The 14,307-nt window shown below is 47.1% G+C and overlaps 1 protein-coding gene and 1 long non-coding RNA gene across 4 annotated transcripts in view; both read right to left on the reverse strand.

The window, feature by feature from the left end:
* CAMTA1 (calmodulin binding transcription activator 1) overlaps window positions 1–7,532 on the reverse strand; it is a 913,233-nt gene extending 905,701 nt beyond the window's left edge. For 2 of the 3 annotated variants that reach the window (XM_028487894.2, XM_024125297.3), the window contains exon 1: window positions 7,409–7,532. In XM_028487894.2, the coding sequence (XP_028343695.1) occupies window positions 7,409–7,453 (45 nt within the window). In that variant the 5' untranslated portion in view covers window positions 7,454–7,532. Of the gene's footprint in view, window positions 1–4,303; window positions 4,430–7,408 lie in introns of all 3 variants that reach the window. The other variant, XM_055083802.1, reaches the window with a different exon arrangement.
* LOC114485959 (uncharacterized) lies at window positions 37–3,508 on the reverse strand. The gene is made up of 4 exons (XR_003679201.1): window positions 3,399–3,508; window positions 2,266–2,300; window positions 1,581–1,666; window positions 37–127 (listed from the first exon to the last, which is right to left on the reverse strand). It is a non-coding gene; the product is annotated as an uncharacterized lncRNA (long non-coding RNA).
* Window positions 7,533–14,307: the final 6,775 nt, after the last annotated feature.

Consider the following 14,307-nt stretch of genomic DNA (forward strand, 5'->3'; position numbering starts at 1 on the left):
ACGCTGATGAAGGAAAAAAAGATATAGTACCTGTTTAACTTCAAAGTAGAAAAAAGGCTTTGTTTTCTTTCTCTCTCTCTTTTTTTTTAGTTGCAGGAGTACCTCTGGCTGTATCTGCATTATCATTCTAATATAACACAGATACATACTGTTAAACGTATGCTGTAAAAAAGATTAAATAAACTTAAATATCTGGTTTATCACTTGTTACAGACACTAGATTTAGCTGAAAGTTATAAGTCATCTCCGCAATGATGTGCAGGCCACAGAGAGAAGGTCCGAGCCCCTGGTGAGTCGGACTGCCGTTTCAGAGTTAGTGCCCCATTTTCTCATAGATGTTGGACACAAAAGTAGGGACACAGTAATTCACTATTACCATGAGAAGACAAATTGCAGTATTGATTCTAATGGTTAGGTGGAAATAAAGGAGGAAAAATCCACTTGGCAAGTGTTTTTAAGTGACTAAATACATGATCTTACCTTGTGGTAACTGCTAAGGAAAGATAGGAGAGACGGGCACGGTCTGTTAAATGACTGAACGCTCTGTGTCACCTGCCAACCCCACTGAAGGCTGTCTATGCAAAAAGGAGCAACTGACAACGTGTCCAAAGCTAGCAGCTGAGCCGCAGAGGAGGCAGGGTCAGAGCCCGCCTTCGTGGTTTCCTTTTTGGGGATTTTGTTATGAGTGCTGTTTTTAGATTTGGGCCGGGGTTGGGGGGGGGGTGTATTTTGGGTGACATTAGGAAGTGAGATCAAGGGTGAGATTAATGCCACTTAATTAGTGTCCAGGTGGTGACGTGTTTAAAACTGCTCAGAACTCAGCCCCAAACGTTTACTTGAAGGCACGTCACATCGGGCACCTGTAAGTACAAAGCCATACTGCAGAGAGCAGAGGGATCCAGCCCCCACCAGCACATCTTCCTCCCCTGCCGATACCCTCTCCTAACAGGCTTAGAAAGGGATACGTTCATTACATGTCTTGAAGGGCCTGGCTAAATCTGAAAAAGAGAAATAAAATAGGACTGCACTTTTCCAAATGAAGGACTCACGTGGAAGAGAACATGCAAGTCTACCAAGAATGAGCAAAACATTGGGGTGAATGTAGAAGAACCATTTCAGAAATATCTCTGGTCATTCCAGCTTACGGTATGTCAATCAGCTGAAAGTAAATGAACAACCCTCTTAAAAAAAAGTGAAAAGGGAAGTAATGTGGCTGACACTTGGCCTCTCTTTGCAGTGGGGTACATAATATTTCTTTTTTAGTCCAGGGTAATGAACTAAAAAATGCTCAGGAAGCATTACCAATCTTTACACAAGGAGGCCCATGACCTTCTACAAGCAATGGCGTTCAAAGCAGAAAGATGCAATAGAACCTTAGAAATCCACAGCCAGCATACTGATGGGGAAAAAAAAAAAACACCCTTTACTTCGTCCCACCATATAAAAAACTCAAGGATGGCTGTCCTTGTCAATATATACAGAGAAACACTCTCCTTACAAATACATGACAAATATCACAGGATGAAAGACCGTCTATATGTTTACAAGTCCCTCTTTCTAATGACAGAACTATAACACACCTCAATCGCAGGACTGACGGCCACGACATCCACGGATGGCACAAGATACAGGGATCTAATAGCGTCTGATCAACTATATCCTGAACCTGAGTAGGTATTCAAAAAATAAATAAAAAGAAAACAAGGACAGATTACACACCATAATCTGGAACAGGGGGTGAATGACCATGCATCCTAACTCATGTTCTACGGACACAGAAGCGGAGCCAGAACACTTCCTGCCCTCACCCTCAAAGACGCCAAAGACCAGAGATGGTACTAAGACAGGCAGCGTGATATTAGAAGACCCCACACTACCTCGTGAATGAAGGCCCCAAATGAAGTTATCAATAGTATACTTGCTGCCTCTGCCCAAAGAAGTGTATCGTTATCAAGCCAAGGAAACAGAAGGAAGTTGGCTAAATGCAGCAAAAACAAAAATTTCCAAAATTCTACACGAGGAGGCCCAGGCACCAAAAGGACACGGGGTTTCACCGAGGATGCTATCCAGTTACAAATACTACCATCACCCCTTACCTTGTGGCTTAAATCCCATTCCATCTCCCGGCAAGAAGTAACACTGCCTCTTACTACAGGACAAAAAGAATGGTGGGCATCCCTCTTTACTGAATGACAGAAAGGCTATAAATACAGTAGATCTACAAATTTTTTTTTATAATAACAATGAGAAGGGCAATAAACAAACCTTGTGGGAAGAAAGGGAGGTAGGATTTAAGTCACCTAGAACATCAAAAAGAAAAAAAAAGGTCACGGTAAGTGATTCTAGAAGATACAGAACATTTTAGAAAATGATCTGTTATAATGGAAATACGACAGAAACACACATCACCTTGTCCTCACAGAAAATATTCAGTCACATATTCACACAGATAAAGGACAATGGCAAACCCCATACTACAACAACCTTAAACAAGAGCTCTTCTTAAGAGTGAAATACTAGCAAAATTGGTTTCTACAGATACTGTAGAGGGGAAATCTGACTTAACAAAGGAGGAAAAGAAAAAGTGCACTTCAGGTTAATTCTTTATCATTACTGCCATCATTAGGTACACCAAACCTACACCCCAAAATACTACAAGGCTATTTACCAAAATAAAGAAATGACACAAGTAACAGTACCAATAAAAAGTGTAAAGAATTAAAAGTCACATAATAAACAAGAGCAGTGATATGTATACCAGATACCTAGCCTAAGAATGGTCACTACAGTTAGGCGTAAAATTTAGATATAACACTTCCTGGCAGCGAAAATGTACCAACAGCGCATACAGTCCTTACTATCTGATAATATGAAATTTACCAGTTAATCATAAGAGAAAATTTTCTATCACTTCCTTCTATAAAGGATGTATTTGATTTCCTGTTCTATACAATACCTACTATGCTGCTGTTCAAATGTTATACATGCATCCCAATCAACATATATCTAAATGACCTAAAAGTTATACCTAGACATTTAGGAAGAAGATTGACTACTTTTTTCTACACACACACCCACACCCACACACACCCCACACACAGTCTGAAGGAAGGCTGTTGAGTGCTTCTCCCAGTCTGCCCTCCATCCTCTCCACCACCCCGACTCCTGCAGGGACAGGGAAAAGCTCAATGGGATAGTACACTGTTAGAGTATCTCTTTGTAAGATTACAATCCAAACAAAGTTCAGAAAAGAATTCCTTACACGAATACATAAAAAGACAAGCACAAGATATACAGCAATGTCATTCGCACGGAAAGGCTAACAAGACCCCTATGGTCTCAAGCAGAGTCACATAACCCTCCCCCACAACGCACACACAGATCCCTGCACGTAATACAAGCTCAGTGAATGAAGGTCTCCAGGATGAATGCACTCAGCGATGGGAACGTGGATGTAAAAACAACTTCTCTCCAAAAGGCCAAATTCAAAGGTCCCACAAAGCAGGCAACGCGCACAACTAGGAGGGGAAAGGAAGAGAACGTGAGCATCACCTTCTATTGCTTTTTCCATAAGGAAATTAGAAAGAAGTACAACTGCACACCAAGATGTACCTCCCCAAAACTCTGGAAATGGGAAACGAAGAATGGCCCAGAGGAATGAGGAAGGGAAGAAATGTTAAGCTAGAAGATGGGCCAACTGAGAAGCAGCCAGAAAGAAATATAATCCCACCAGGCACAGGGGCCACACCCAGCATAAACAGAGAGCTAAAATAATGCCACCTGACTCTAAAGAATAGGTTATTTTAAGAGGAAAGACTAAAAACTAAAGAAATGGAAAAATGTGGATAAGCAGGATATATAAAGATGTCTCAAAGAGGAGGCAAGAGCAACCCTACTGTTTGGAAAAGGAAAATCTGACCCGATCTGACCATGAGTAGAGGTTGCCGCGAACACGTCAACATTCTGAATCCACTGAACAATGAGATGAAGAAACCCAACATTTCCCAGGCGCAGGATAAGTCAGGTCTTCAAAAAGGCCAGGGAAGAGATGTCCCGTGGGTCACCCAACCTTGTCCAGAAAGCTGGGGGTAAGGGGGGAGGGGGCTGCGGGCAGGGCAGAGTGATGCTCTAACAGAAAGATATAAAAAAGAAAAATCATTAAGAGAAAAGAACCTGTCTACCTGACCGTGCACTGGAAAAGTAAGGGGAAAAAGCTGATCTCCAATAATCTACGGGGACAGGTGACACAGAAAGCGCAACTGCATCAAACTCAAAGAAAGGAACGTTAACTTTGCACACTAACCTCCGGTGTGTTCCTCTAACCTTTACCATTTTCGTTCTACTGCCCACGGAATGGAGCACCCTGGTGGGCAGGGAAAATTCCAAAAGGCAGTCGGTGGTACAGGGAAGGGCAGGAGAGGATCCACCACTGGAAGAGAGAGGACTCTACTGGGAACATGCCAACATATACAGCAGATAGTCAACTCTTGTTTTCCCAGGGTCGTTAATACTACACCCCAAAAATACACAATTCCATCAACTGAATATAGATGCAGGCAGAATAGAAATAGCATAAAAACTTTTAAAAACCAAAAATAAAAAGGAAATTGAGGTCAAAAGCACAACTTTCAGACAATGGGTACGATACCCACTGGATAACTCAATACTGACTGAGGGGCAAAGTCGTGAAGTCAACAACTCATGCTGAGCAATCCTCCGGGTAACCTTGCCCCAGACTCAGTAACCCAGGTGAAGAGTCTCCTCGCTAGAAAAGCGCTTCAGGGTCCAAAAGCGCAGTCTTGACAAAGCTTGCCGGGGAGGACGGGGCTCCACACTCGACCTGTCCCAAAGTAAGACTGGGCTGCTGGGTGAGGCACCCAACAACCACTCCAGCTATGGGAGGGCGGGGCCCCAGAGCCAAGGGGAAATGGCCAAATACACAAACCGTGGCGCTCATCCCTCCCACCCTTCCCAAAGGTACCTTTTCCTGCTGTGCACAACCTCGCTCAATTATTTAAATGGCCAAAATAAAACGGTGACATATTTATGGCCATTCATTCCTAGTTCTGTCACAGAAACACATATTCTTCTCACCTGCCCCTATCCTTTGCCCGAAATACATGAAATCTCTCTCTCCTACACGGCAGTAAAGAAGTCAAGATGGGAACTCTTCACCCCGTGAAGAACCAAGCAGAGAAGACGACCCCTAAATTCAGAATACCTAAGTTGTGGTGCACATGGGCAAAGCCCTCGACACTCTGTGTATTCAGGGACTTGGTGGACATTCAGGATGTCATTCTGCTTACTCAGTACAGTGCAAATGACAAAGGAAAGAGTGGTTAAGAACTGGCCATTTATCAATGAGTCTTCTGATTCCTCTAAGCCTGAAGAGTTACCAACAACAGTGATACATAGCTAATGTACTTACACGTCAAGGTCCCCATATACACCCAAGATGTACAGAGAGTCACCTAACCCTTCCAACTTCCTGTGTATAGGTAACGGATGTGATTTCACATATAAATACATGCCTATGTGCGTATATATATATATGAACAAATGCATAGTATCATTTTTTGCCAAAAGGGAACCAGAGCAGCAAAAAAACAGAAAGCATCTAAATTTCCTCTTCACCTGAAACCTATAAGATCGAAAGAAATGTTTGGATCCCACGAGAGACAACACCAGGGCCCAAGGAAGGTTCTAGTACAACAAGGAGCACACTAGCAACCTCTTCCCGAATGGCATGTGGGCGACATGGGTGTCTACACTCCCTTTTCTGGATGGAAAGGCATATGGCTTCTTCTTACCCAGCCAACATGAATACAATTTAAGAAAATTAGAAAAAGTCAAGGTAACAGGCTCACTAAATATGGCTGACTGGGAAACAGAAGCCATAAGGAGGATATGAGTTCTCTTAAAAAAGAAATGGGAAGTTTATTTCCAGGGAAGGTTCAAAGTCTCTTGAATGTAGAATGTACGAAGTCTGGTTCTCACTGCACAGAAGACAGTAATCCGAACACCAAAAGCCAAGGGCACATGAACCTCTTTCTGGGGGCGGGGGGGAGGGCAGCGTCAACTGATGAATGCTGCCCCGACCTAAGAGCAAGAGTAAACTGGAAGCAAAAATAGACCCGTTTCCCTCAGACACAGGCCGTCACTGCCGGGACCCCAGCCCTATATCTGATGGGGCAACCACCCTCACCCAGACGAGAAACTCCAAGGAGAGAGACGTGTCAGGGGAGAGAGACAGACGGGGAAAGGAGCACTGGAATGTCCAGTTCCTCCCAAAAGAGAGAGAGGGCAACTCAAAGGGTATTCAGGAAATGAGCTCACCCTAACCCAGGAAAGTGTGCGGAGAGCGTGCATAATCTGTAAGAAGTATGTGCTTTCCTATTTAGAAATGACTTCAGAGCTGCACAGGCCCCCACTATCCACTGGGTGAGGGAAGAAGAACATGGGGAGCCCGAGTCCCCTTGTCCTGACAAAAGGGTCAATAGATGGTGTGCAGAGGCCCCAAAAGATTCCACAGAGGATGAGAGGATGATACGGACCCCTCTGCCAAAGGAGGATCAGGGTCAGAGAAGGTAAAGGGCAAGGGAATATGGAGATCATCACTTGCCACAGAAACGGAGACCCCACCCTCCTGGCTGCGAGGGGTGCAAGGGCAAGAGTAGGATAGGAGCGACTGCTGGGGGCGGGGATGCTGCGCAGGCCCCCTCCCAGGAACGTTAGGGGGAGGGGTCACACGAAGCCCTTCGGCCCGGGGACGCTCAGCAGGACGGGGTCCCCCTGGTGGGGAGAAGCGCGGGGACCCCGCCGGCTCTGGGAGGCGCCCACGGGGCTCCAGGGTGAGGCTGGACAGAGACTGCCCGGCCCCGCCGCCGAGAACCAGGGACGGCGAGGCTGAGCGCCGGCCGTGCCCCGACGGGGACCGGTCCGGGGCAGCGGGGCGCGGGGCCGGAGGGGGCCTGAGGAGGATAAACTTTCCGCCCCGCGGCCCCCACCGGGCCCGGCGCGGGGGGCGGGGGGCGGGGGCCGCGCCGGGCCCGGGAGCGGCGGGGATGCCCGGTCCGGGTGGGGGAGGCGCCGGCCCTCCCTCCGCGGCTCCTCCTCCTCGCTGGGCCCGGCCCCCGCCCGCCGGCCCCCCGCCCCTCCGGCCCCAGCCCGCCCCCGGGTGGGGGTGTGCGGCGCCGCGCTCCGCCGCCCCGCGTGTCACCTCAGGACCCGGCCGCGCTCCGCCCCCCCACCCGCCGCCCCCTCCCCGGCCCGGGGCGCCCGCCCGCCACCGCCGCCGCCGCCGCGCCCCCGCGCTCCCGCCCGGCGCCGCCGATGCCCGGGATGTCCGGCGGGGCCGGGTCCCGCCGCCCGCCGCGCCACCCCCGGCCCCTCACGCTCCGGCTCTTACCTTCCGGCTTGTTTTCGGCAGCCATTTCCCCTCCGCGCGCCACATCCTCCTCCTCCTCGCGACCGGGACCCCGAGCGCGCGCCTCGTACCGCCGCCGCCGCCGCCGGCCCAGCCACCCCGCCGCCGCCGCGCACCCGCCCTGGCCCCGCCCCGCGGCCCACGCACTGAGCCCGTTGGACCGCGCGGCTGCCACTCATCGCTCCCGCCACCAATCGCCCCGCACCAGGGGTCTCACTACTCTCCGGGAGGAGCGTCCTATCCATCCGGCCCATTGGCTAGTCACCACCCAACGGAATGAAAGGATTGGTCAAGAATCAACGCCCCCTCCCCACCCACTCCCAGGAAAGCCCGCCTTCCAGACCTAAACAAAGCTTTCCAGTGGCCAGAGCACGAAAGAACTGCCCAATCAGGAAGGGGCCGACACGGAATATTTCCTCGAGGCCGAGACGTGGCGTTTTGATTGGACGTTACTACAGTGTTTCCCAGGCCGCCCAGACCAATCAAAGGGGGTTCCCGGAACTCGGGAGCGGCGAAGGGAAGCCCCGCCCCCGAGCGTGACCGTCATGAGGAAGGCGCTCGCTCATTGGCGCGGTGGGGCTTTTCCCGCGTGCTCCCGGGGCTGAAGGACGTTCCCGGGGAAGCCGCTGCCGGCGCGTGGGGTCCCGGTGGCAGTGGAGGACGCGGCGGAATCTCCGGGATCCCTCGGCCTGTCGCTTCCGGTGGGCAGCGGGGGCCGGGGGCCTCGGGGCCGGCGTCGGCCGGGCGCCGCGCTCGAGAGCCGGCCGGCCCTGGGGTCCGGGCGTCGCTGCGGGCGGTGGGGGAGGGGCGCGCCTCCGCCAGGCCCCGCCCCTTCCCCTCCCCCCTCACCGGCGCCCCGCCCCCTCGGCCCGCGCCGCCGCGGCCCCTCGAGCGGGTGCTTGGCCCGCTTGTCCCTGTCGTTGCCCGCCCCCGGTGTGCTCCGTTGTCCCCTTTTCTACAGGCTTAAAATACTGAAACTTTATTTTGGTCACGTTGGCCATGTGACCCGCAGAGCCGATGACTCATAGATGCCTGTCCCAGGATGAGGCCGCTGAGCAGAATCTTATAGAAACGTTAAGCCTTGGCGAGCGTGCTCGGTGGGCGAGGCAAGCCAAGTTTGCTTCGGTCCTGGGCTCACATTCGTGGCTTTTCCGATCAAATATTCCGGCGTCCACCGCACTCACGCCCCGTGCGAGGTGGGGAGACCGGCTGGGTTTCAGTCGCGGGGAGAGAGCTCAGAAGAGGGTTAGGATCCATCCTGGGGGGGAACAGACACACCGCTGCAGCTTCTCTGGAAATCCGTCCACATCTAGTAAACCAGCACACACTGTACAGACAAGCCTAAAGCCAGATGAGATGGCAAAGATGAAAATGCCCCCTCCCAGAGAAATTCAGGAATTGTGCACGTGGGCAGGTAACAAAGGAGAGGGCTGAAATCTCCAAGTTTTAAACAAGGGAAGAAAAGTTGAATGAAAAGCAGAGCTCCAACCGCTCTGTGTGACTCTTGTACGGTTTGCAGTGAGAACCTTTCAATCCTCTACATTTTGTTTTGTCCTTTGCTTCCCGTGGATGACAGCAGCAGCAGCGAAGGGTCCTCGTTTGAGTATTTTGGCACCAAAGATTGATTGTCAAAGTGAATTTTGTGCCAGTCCTAACAACATGTGTTCTTTTTCTCGTCTTCACAACTGAGAATTTCTTAAGTTTTTCAGAAGTAAAGATGTCCCAAGAGAATGTTTTGTATTATGCACTAATTCTTCAACAAACTTTCATTTTATGAGGGTCAAAAAATGCAAAAGTTTAACAACGAGTGTACAATATTTTATCAATTAGCATTCTTAATACCACCTATGTTGACGATCTGTGTGGTGAAACATATTCTTAAAAGTGCTGGTGGTACTGAAAATTAATGTAACCCTTTTGAAAAGCAATTTTACAGTATGTATTAAAAGCCATAAAAAGTCTGCATCTTTTGACCCAGTAATCTTACTTCTGGGAATCTATTCTAAGGAAATAACACTAAATGCCAAAAAGCTATATGTGTGAAGGTATTCTTCACAGAATCACCGTATTTATTACAACAACAAAAAATTGTGCTAATGCTGGATGTTTAATAACTAAATTGTGTTATATCTACACAATAGAACATCATGGTAGTCACAGACATTAGACACAGAAAGAAAAGTTTACCCATTGCTAGGTGGGGGGAAAAAAGTTTTCAAAATTATGGCATTCACTTGTTACATATGATGTGATACCAGGTAGAAAAAACTGCATTTTGAAAAAAGTGATATAAAATACACCCAAGAAATGATATTTGGGGTATTGTGAGTGGTTTCTCTTATTGTCTCTATTTCGTATAATATAGCTATGCTGTTTTTATAATTAAAACATATGTAAATGTAAAAATAATGTTATCCAGTGTGTACTGGAGACCAGACTCTGTTAGATCCTGAGGATGTAAGGTTGAATAAAGTTGAGTGCCTCCCTCCAAGGAGCTCACAGCCTAGCAGGGTTAACAGATATGAACAACAGCAGGTCAAGGTGCAGTGGGGACACAGGAGAAGGTAATGAATATCACCTGGGCCTCAAGTGCAGCCTGTAAAACTGTAAAACAGTGCTGCTCTTATCACTAACTTTTTTTGTTTTGGAAAATGTCGTTATAAAAAATATGATGTATACGGGGCTTCCCTGGTGGCACAGTGGTTGAGAGTCCGCCTGCCGATGCAGGAGACATGAGTTCGTGCCCCGGTCCGGGAAGATCCCACATGCCGCAGAGCGGCTAGACCCGTGAGCCATGGACTCTGAGCCTGCGCGTCCGGAGCCTGTGCTCCGCAATGGGAGAGGCCACAACAGTGAGGCCAGCGTACCGAAAAAAAAAAAAAAAAAAAAAAAGACGTATGTTAACATGTAATGGGTTTCTATTTTTAATGAACTAACTAATAAATTTTTTTTATTTCTATACAGCCCATACACAACAGATAAACAAATCACAAAACAAAAGTTCTTTGGAGTCCTCAATTATTTTTATGATTGTAGTAAATGTATCCTGAGACCAATGAGTTTGAAAGCCTCTGGGCTGGAGAATGAGATGTTTTTGGGTGGACTGCCTGGCTGGTGTCTTAGACCATTCCGGAGGCTATAACAAAGTACCAAGGATTGGGTGGCTTATAGCAACGGAAATTTACTTCCCCCAGTTCTGGAGGCTGGAAGTCTGAGATCAGGGAGCAGAGAGCAAACTGTCTCATGACTCTTAAAAGGACACTAACGCCATCATGGCACACCCCATCCCCCATGGCCTCATTTAATCCTAATCACCTCCTGAAGGCCCCACCTCCTAATACCATCACATGGGAGGTAGGGTTTCAACACATGAATTTGGGGAGAAACACAAACATTCAGTTCATGACAGCTGGTGTTTGCCTTTGCTTGGGAAGGTAACCAAGAGGTGGGTACTTCCAGTAAGGGAAGTGACCTGAGTTGCTAAAAGATCCCAGTTGGAAAGCAGAGGAGTCAGAAGATGTGCTGGACACCCCATCCCATCCTTTGAATCCTTGGCCATTTTGGCCCTAATGTTCTTCAAGGAAAGAATGTTACTGTCCAGGACCAGATGGACATAGGTTAATAGTGGGAATATTAAATGGTTACTTTTTACCTCAAAAATACTTGTAAAAGAGCGTTGTTTCCTGGTCAGCTTTCTGAAGTAATGAAAGTGACTTATTACTGCTGATGATAATAATAAAAGTGCTTGGACTTGCTTCCTTAAACTCAAGGTACCGAAGCTCCATGTTACTGGGTTGAGAGACGAAAGCAAGGACTGAAGTGGACCCATTTGAGAGCTTAAAGACTCCTAAAAGGGAAACTCAGCAACACAGGTCAAGAAAGAAATAGTTATTCTGTTTATGCCTTCCTTAGCTTAGGAAGGTAATGACGGCATATCCAAAGGTCCTGCTTCCAAAAGCTTCTCCCCTTGCCTTTCCTTTAATTAATTTTTTTTTTTTTTTTTTTTTGGCGGTACGCGGGCCTCTCACCGCTGTGGCCTCTCCCGTTGCGGAGCACAGGCTCCGGACGCGCAGGCTCAGCGGCCATGGCTCACGGGCCCGGCCACTCCGCGGCATGTGGGATCTTCCCGGACCGGGGCACGAACCCGTGTTCCCTGCATCGGCAGGCGGACGCGCAACCACTGCGCCACCAGGGAAGCCCTCCTTTAATTAATTTTTTAAATCTCTAGATCACTGTAGATTTGCTTGCCGTTGCAGGAAATAATACAGAGAGATCCTTTGTCCCCTTGCCTTTACAAGATAAAAAATAATGAAAACTTGCGAACTTCTGAGAACAAACCTTTCGCTAATATTCCTTGTTTTCCCTGTCCTGCAAACACTCATCTTCCCTCCTCCTCCCATGTCAGTTCAGCAGTTCTGGCAACCACTGCAATCTCGGAATAGCTGCCATCAGTATACAAGAGTAAAGACTTGTCTGTTACCCCAACTATAAGGAGATATCTAGGCCTGGTAGACCTGAATTTCAGCTCACCTGAAATATAATTTGAACATAAAAGGCCCGATTTGCAGGCCAGTAATCTGCTGACATTTTGAAATGAATAAGTGGTTTCCCTTGTTCAGTATTGACTGAAGTGTAGTAAGGCAGAATGGACAGTAGTCCAAGGACCAACCACACCACTTCTGGCTGTTTTGTTTTCCTTTTAATATTAAAACCCAGAACAGGGACTTCCCTGGCGGTTCAGTGGTTAAGACTTTGCCTTCCAGTGTAGGGGGTGCAGGTTCGATCCCTGGTTGGGGAGCTAAGATCCCACATGCCTTGAGGCCAAAAAACCAAAAAACATAAAACAGAAGTAATATTGTAACAAACTCAATAAAGACTTTAAAAATGGTCCACATCAAAAAAAACTTTTAAAAAAATAATAATTAAAAAAAAATACCAGAACAGAACATTATCCATCGCAATAGGGGTTTCAAGAGATGTTTTTAATAGAATACTACTCAGCCATGAAAAAGAATGAAATAATGCCATTTACTGCAACATGGATGGAACTAGAGATGATCATACTAAGAGAAATAAGTGAGAAAGAGAAAGATAAATATATGGTATCACTTATATGTCGAATCTAAAATATGACACAAATGCATGTATCTAGGAAACAGAAACAGATTCACAGACATAGAGAACAGACTTGTGGTTGCCCAGGGGGAGGAGGGGTGAGGATGAGATGGAATGGGAATTTGGAATTAGCAGATGCAAACTATTATATATAGAATGGATAAACAACAGGTCCTACTGTATAGCACAGGGAGCTGCATTCACTATCCTGTGATAAACCACAATGGAAAAGAATATTAAAGAAGAATGTATATATATGTATAACTGAATCACTTTGCTGTACAGCAGAAATTAACACAACACTGTAAATCAACTATACTTCAGTAGAAAAGGAGATGTTGTTTAAACAATCATAAAATCTTTCCACATCACCCAACTATTGCATACAACACACCTGAGTGCACCCGCTCTCCAGGGACCCTCCCTGGAGTTACAGCTAAGCGCCTTTGATAGAATGTATCTCACCTCCATACCCTAATAAAGAGTCAACCGAGTTTTTTCTAGACTTTCCCTTTAAAACTGGAACCTTTCCCCTCTCTCTTGAGCCTTCTGGTATGACAGCCGGATAGTTTCTTTTATTCAATCCAAACTCAGGACCAAAGAAATGCCCTTTTTTTTTTTCTAAAGAGATAGGGCTTTGCTGGTTCGGATGGGCACTTCATGACTTCCAAAGTTAACAGATCTAGGAGACCAGCAAGACAGTGGACTCGGGAACTAGACTGCCTGGGTTCACATCATGACTCTCGTTCACCAGCTGTGTGACTTCCAGCAAGTTCCTTCACCTCTCTGAGATTTCCTAACCAGAAAATGGAGATAATAACAGTACCAACCTCAGACAATTGTTGTAAGAATTAATTAGTTGATCTTTGTTAAGAACTTAGAATAATGCCTTGAAATTTGTTAACACTATATATGTATTTATTACATAAAATAAAAATACCTCTGGCCAAAAAAAGAAAAAGAAAAAACAGATCTGGGAGACCAGGATGCCACCTCTGATTCCTGGGACCCAGAGAGACATCAGTGGAGCCCCCAAAATCTCTATAGAACAAGGACCTGGGGAGAGCAGTGTGATTGGCAGGAGGGGACAAGGGGACTTCAGCATATGCACAGCAGGGCCCAGCTGGCACGTCCATTGTCTGTTTATCTGGGGTGCTTCCAGGAGGCTGAGGGGGGTGGTAAGGTTGCTGAAGTCACCCCCAGCTGCCACTGAAGACTGGTGAGACCATGTGGAGGGCTCACATGTTTGTTTTGTCTGTTTTCTCACTTATTTGCTGCAACACGTTCCAATGTAATTTATGTCGACTCTCCATCTTCCAAGGAAACTTTGTGTAGTTGTTGCAAGTAAAATGACCTGTCAAAACACCTGAAGGGAAAAGCTGCCGCTCTATCAAAGACTATCAATAGTTTTCTTTGACAGTCACTGAGAAGCCAGCGCCCAAGAAGAATCAGACCGATGCTATCTACCCTAGAAAATAAAAAAGGTGTAGGCTCAGAGGCAATTCCTTGTCATTAGCTCTTCTGTTTTTCAAACGAAGCGAGCAATGTATTTTTCTTTGTGTATTAAGCTGTGGCATATTACACATCCATTAAAAAGATGGGGGTAAACGTGTGCTGTTATGGAAGGTTCTTCAGCTTAAATGTGTCACTGAAAAAAAAAGAAAGGCACAGGGCATAACGTATACTATTCTTGTGTGTGTATAGATACAACGTTCATTGCATATATAGATATTCTTGTATATACAGAAAAAGTTTCTGGAAGAATA

This window comes from Physeter macrocephalus, chromosome 3, assembly GCF_002837175.3.
Source record: "Physeter macrocephalus isolate SW-GA chromosome 3, ASM283717v5, whole genome shotgun sequence".
Taxonomy (NCBI): domain Eukaryota; kingdom Metazoa; phylum Chordata; class Mammalia; order Artiodactyla; family Physeteridae; genus Physeter; species Physeter macrocephalus.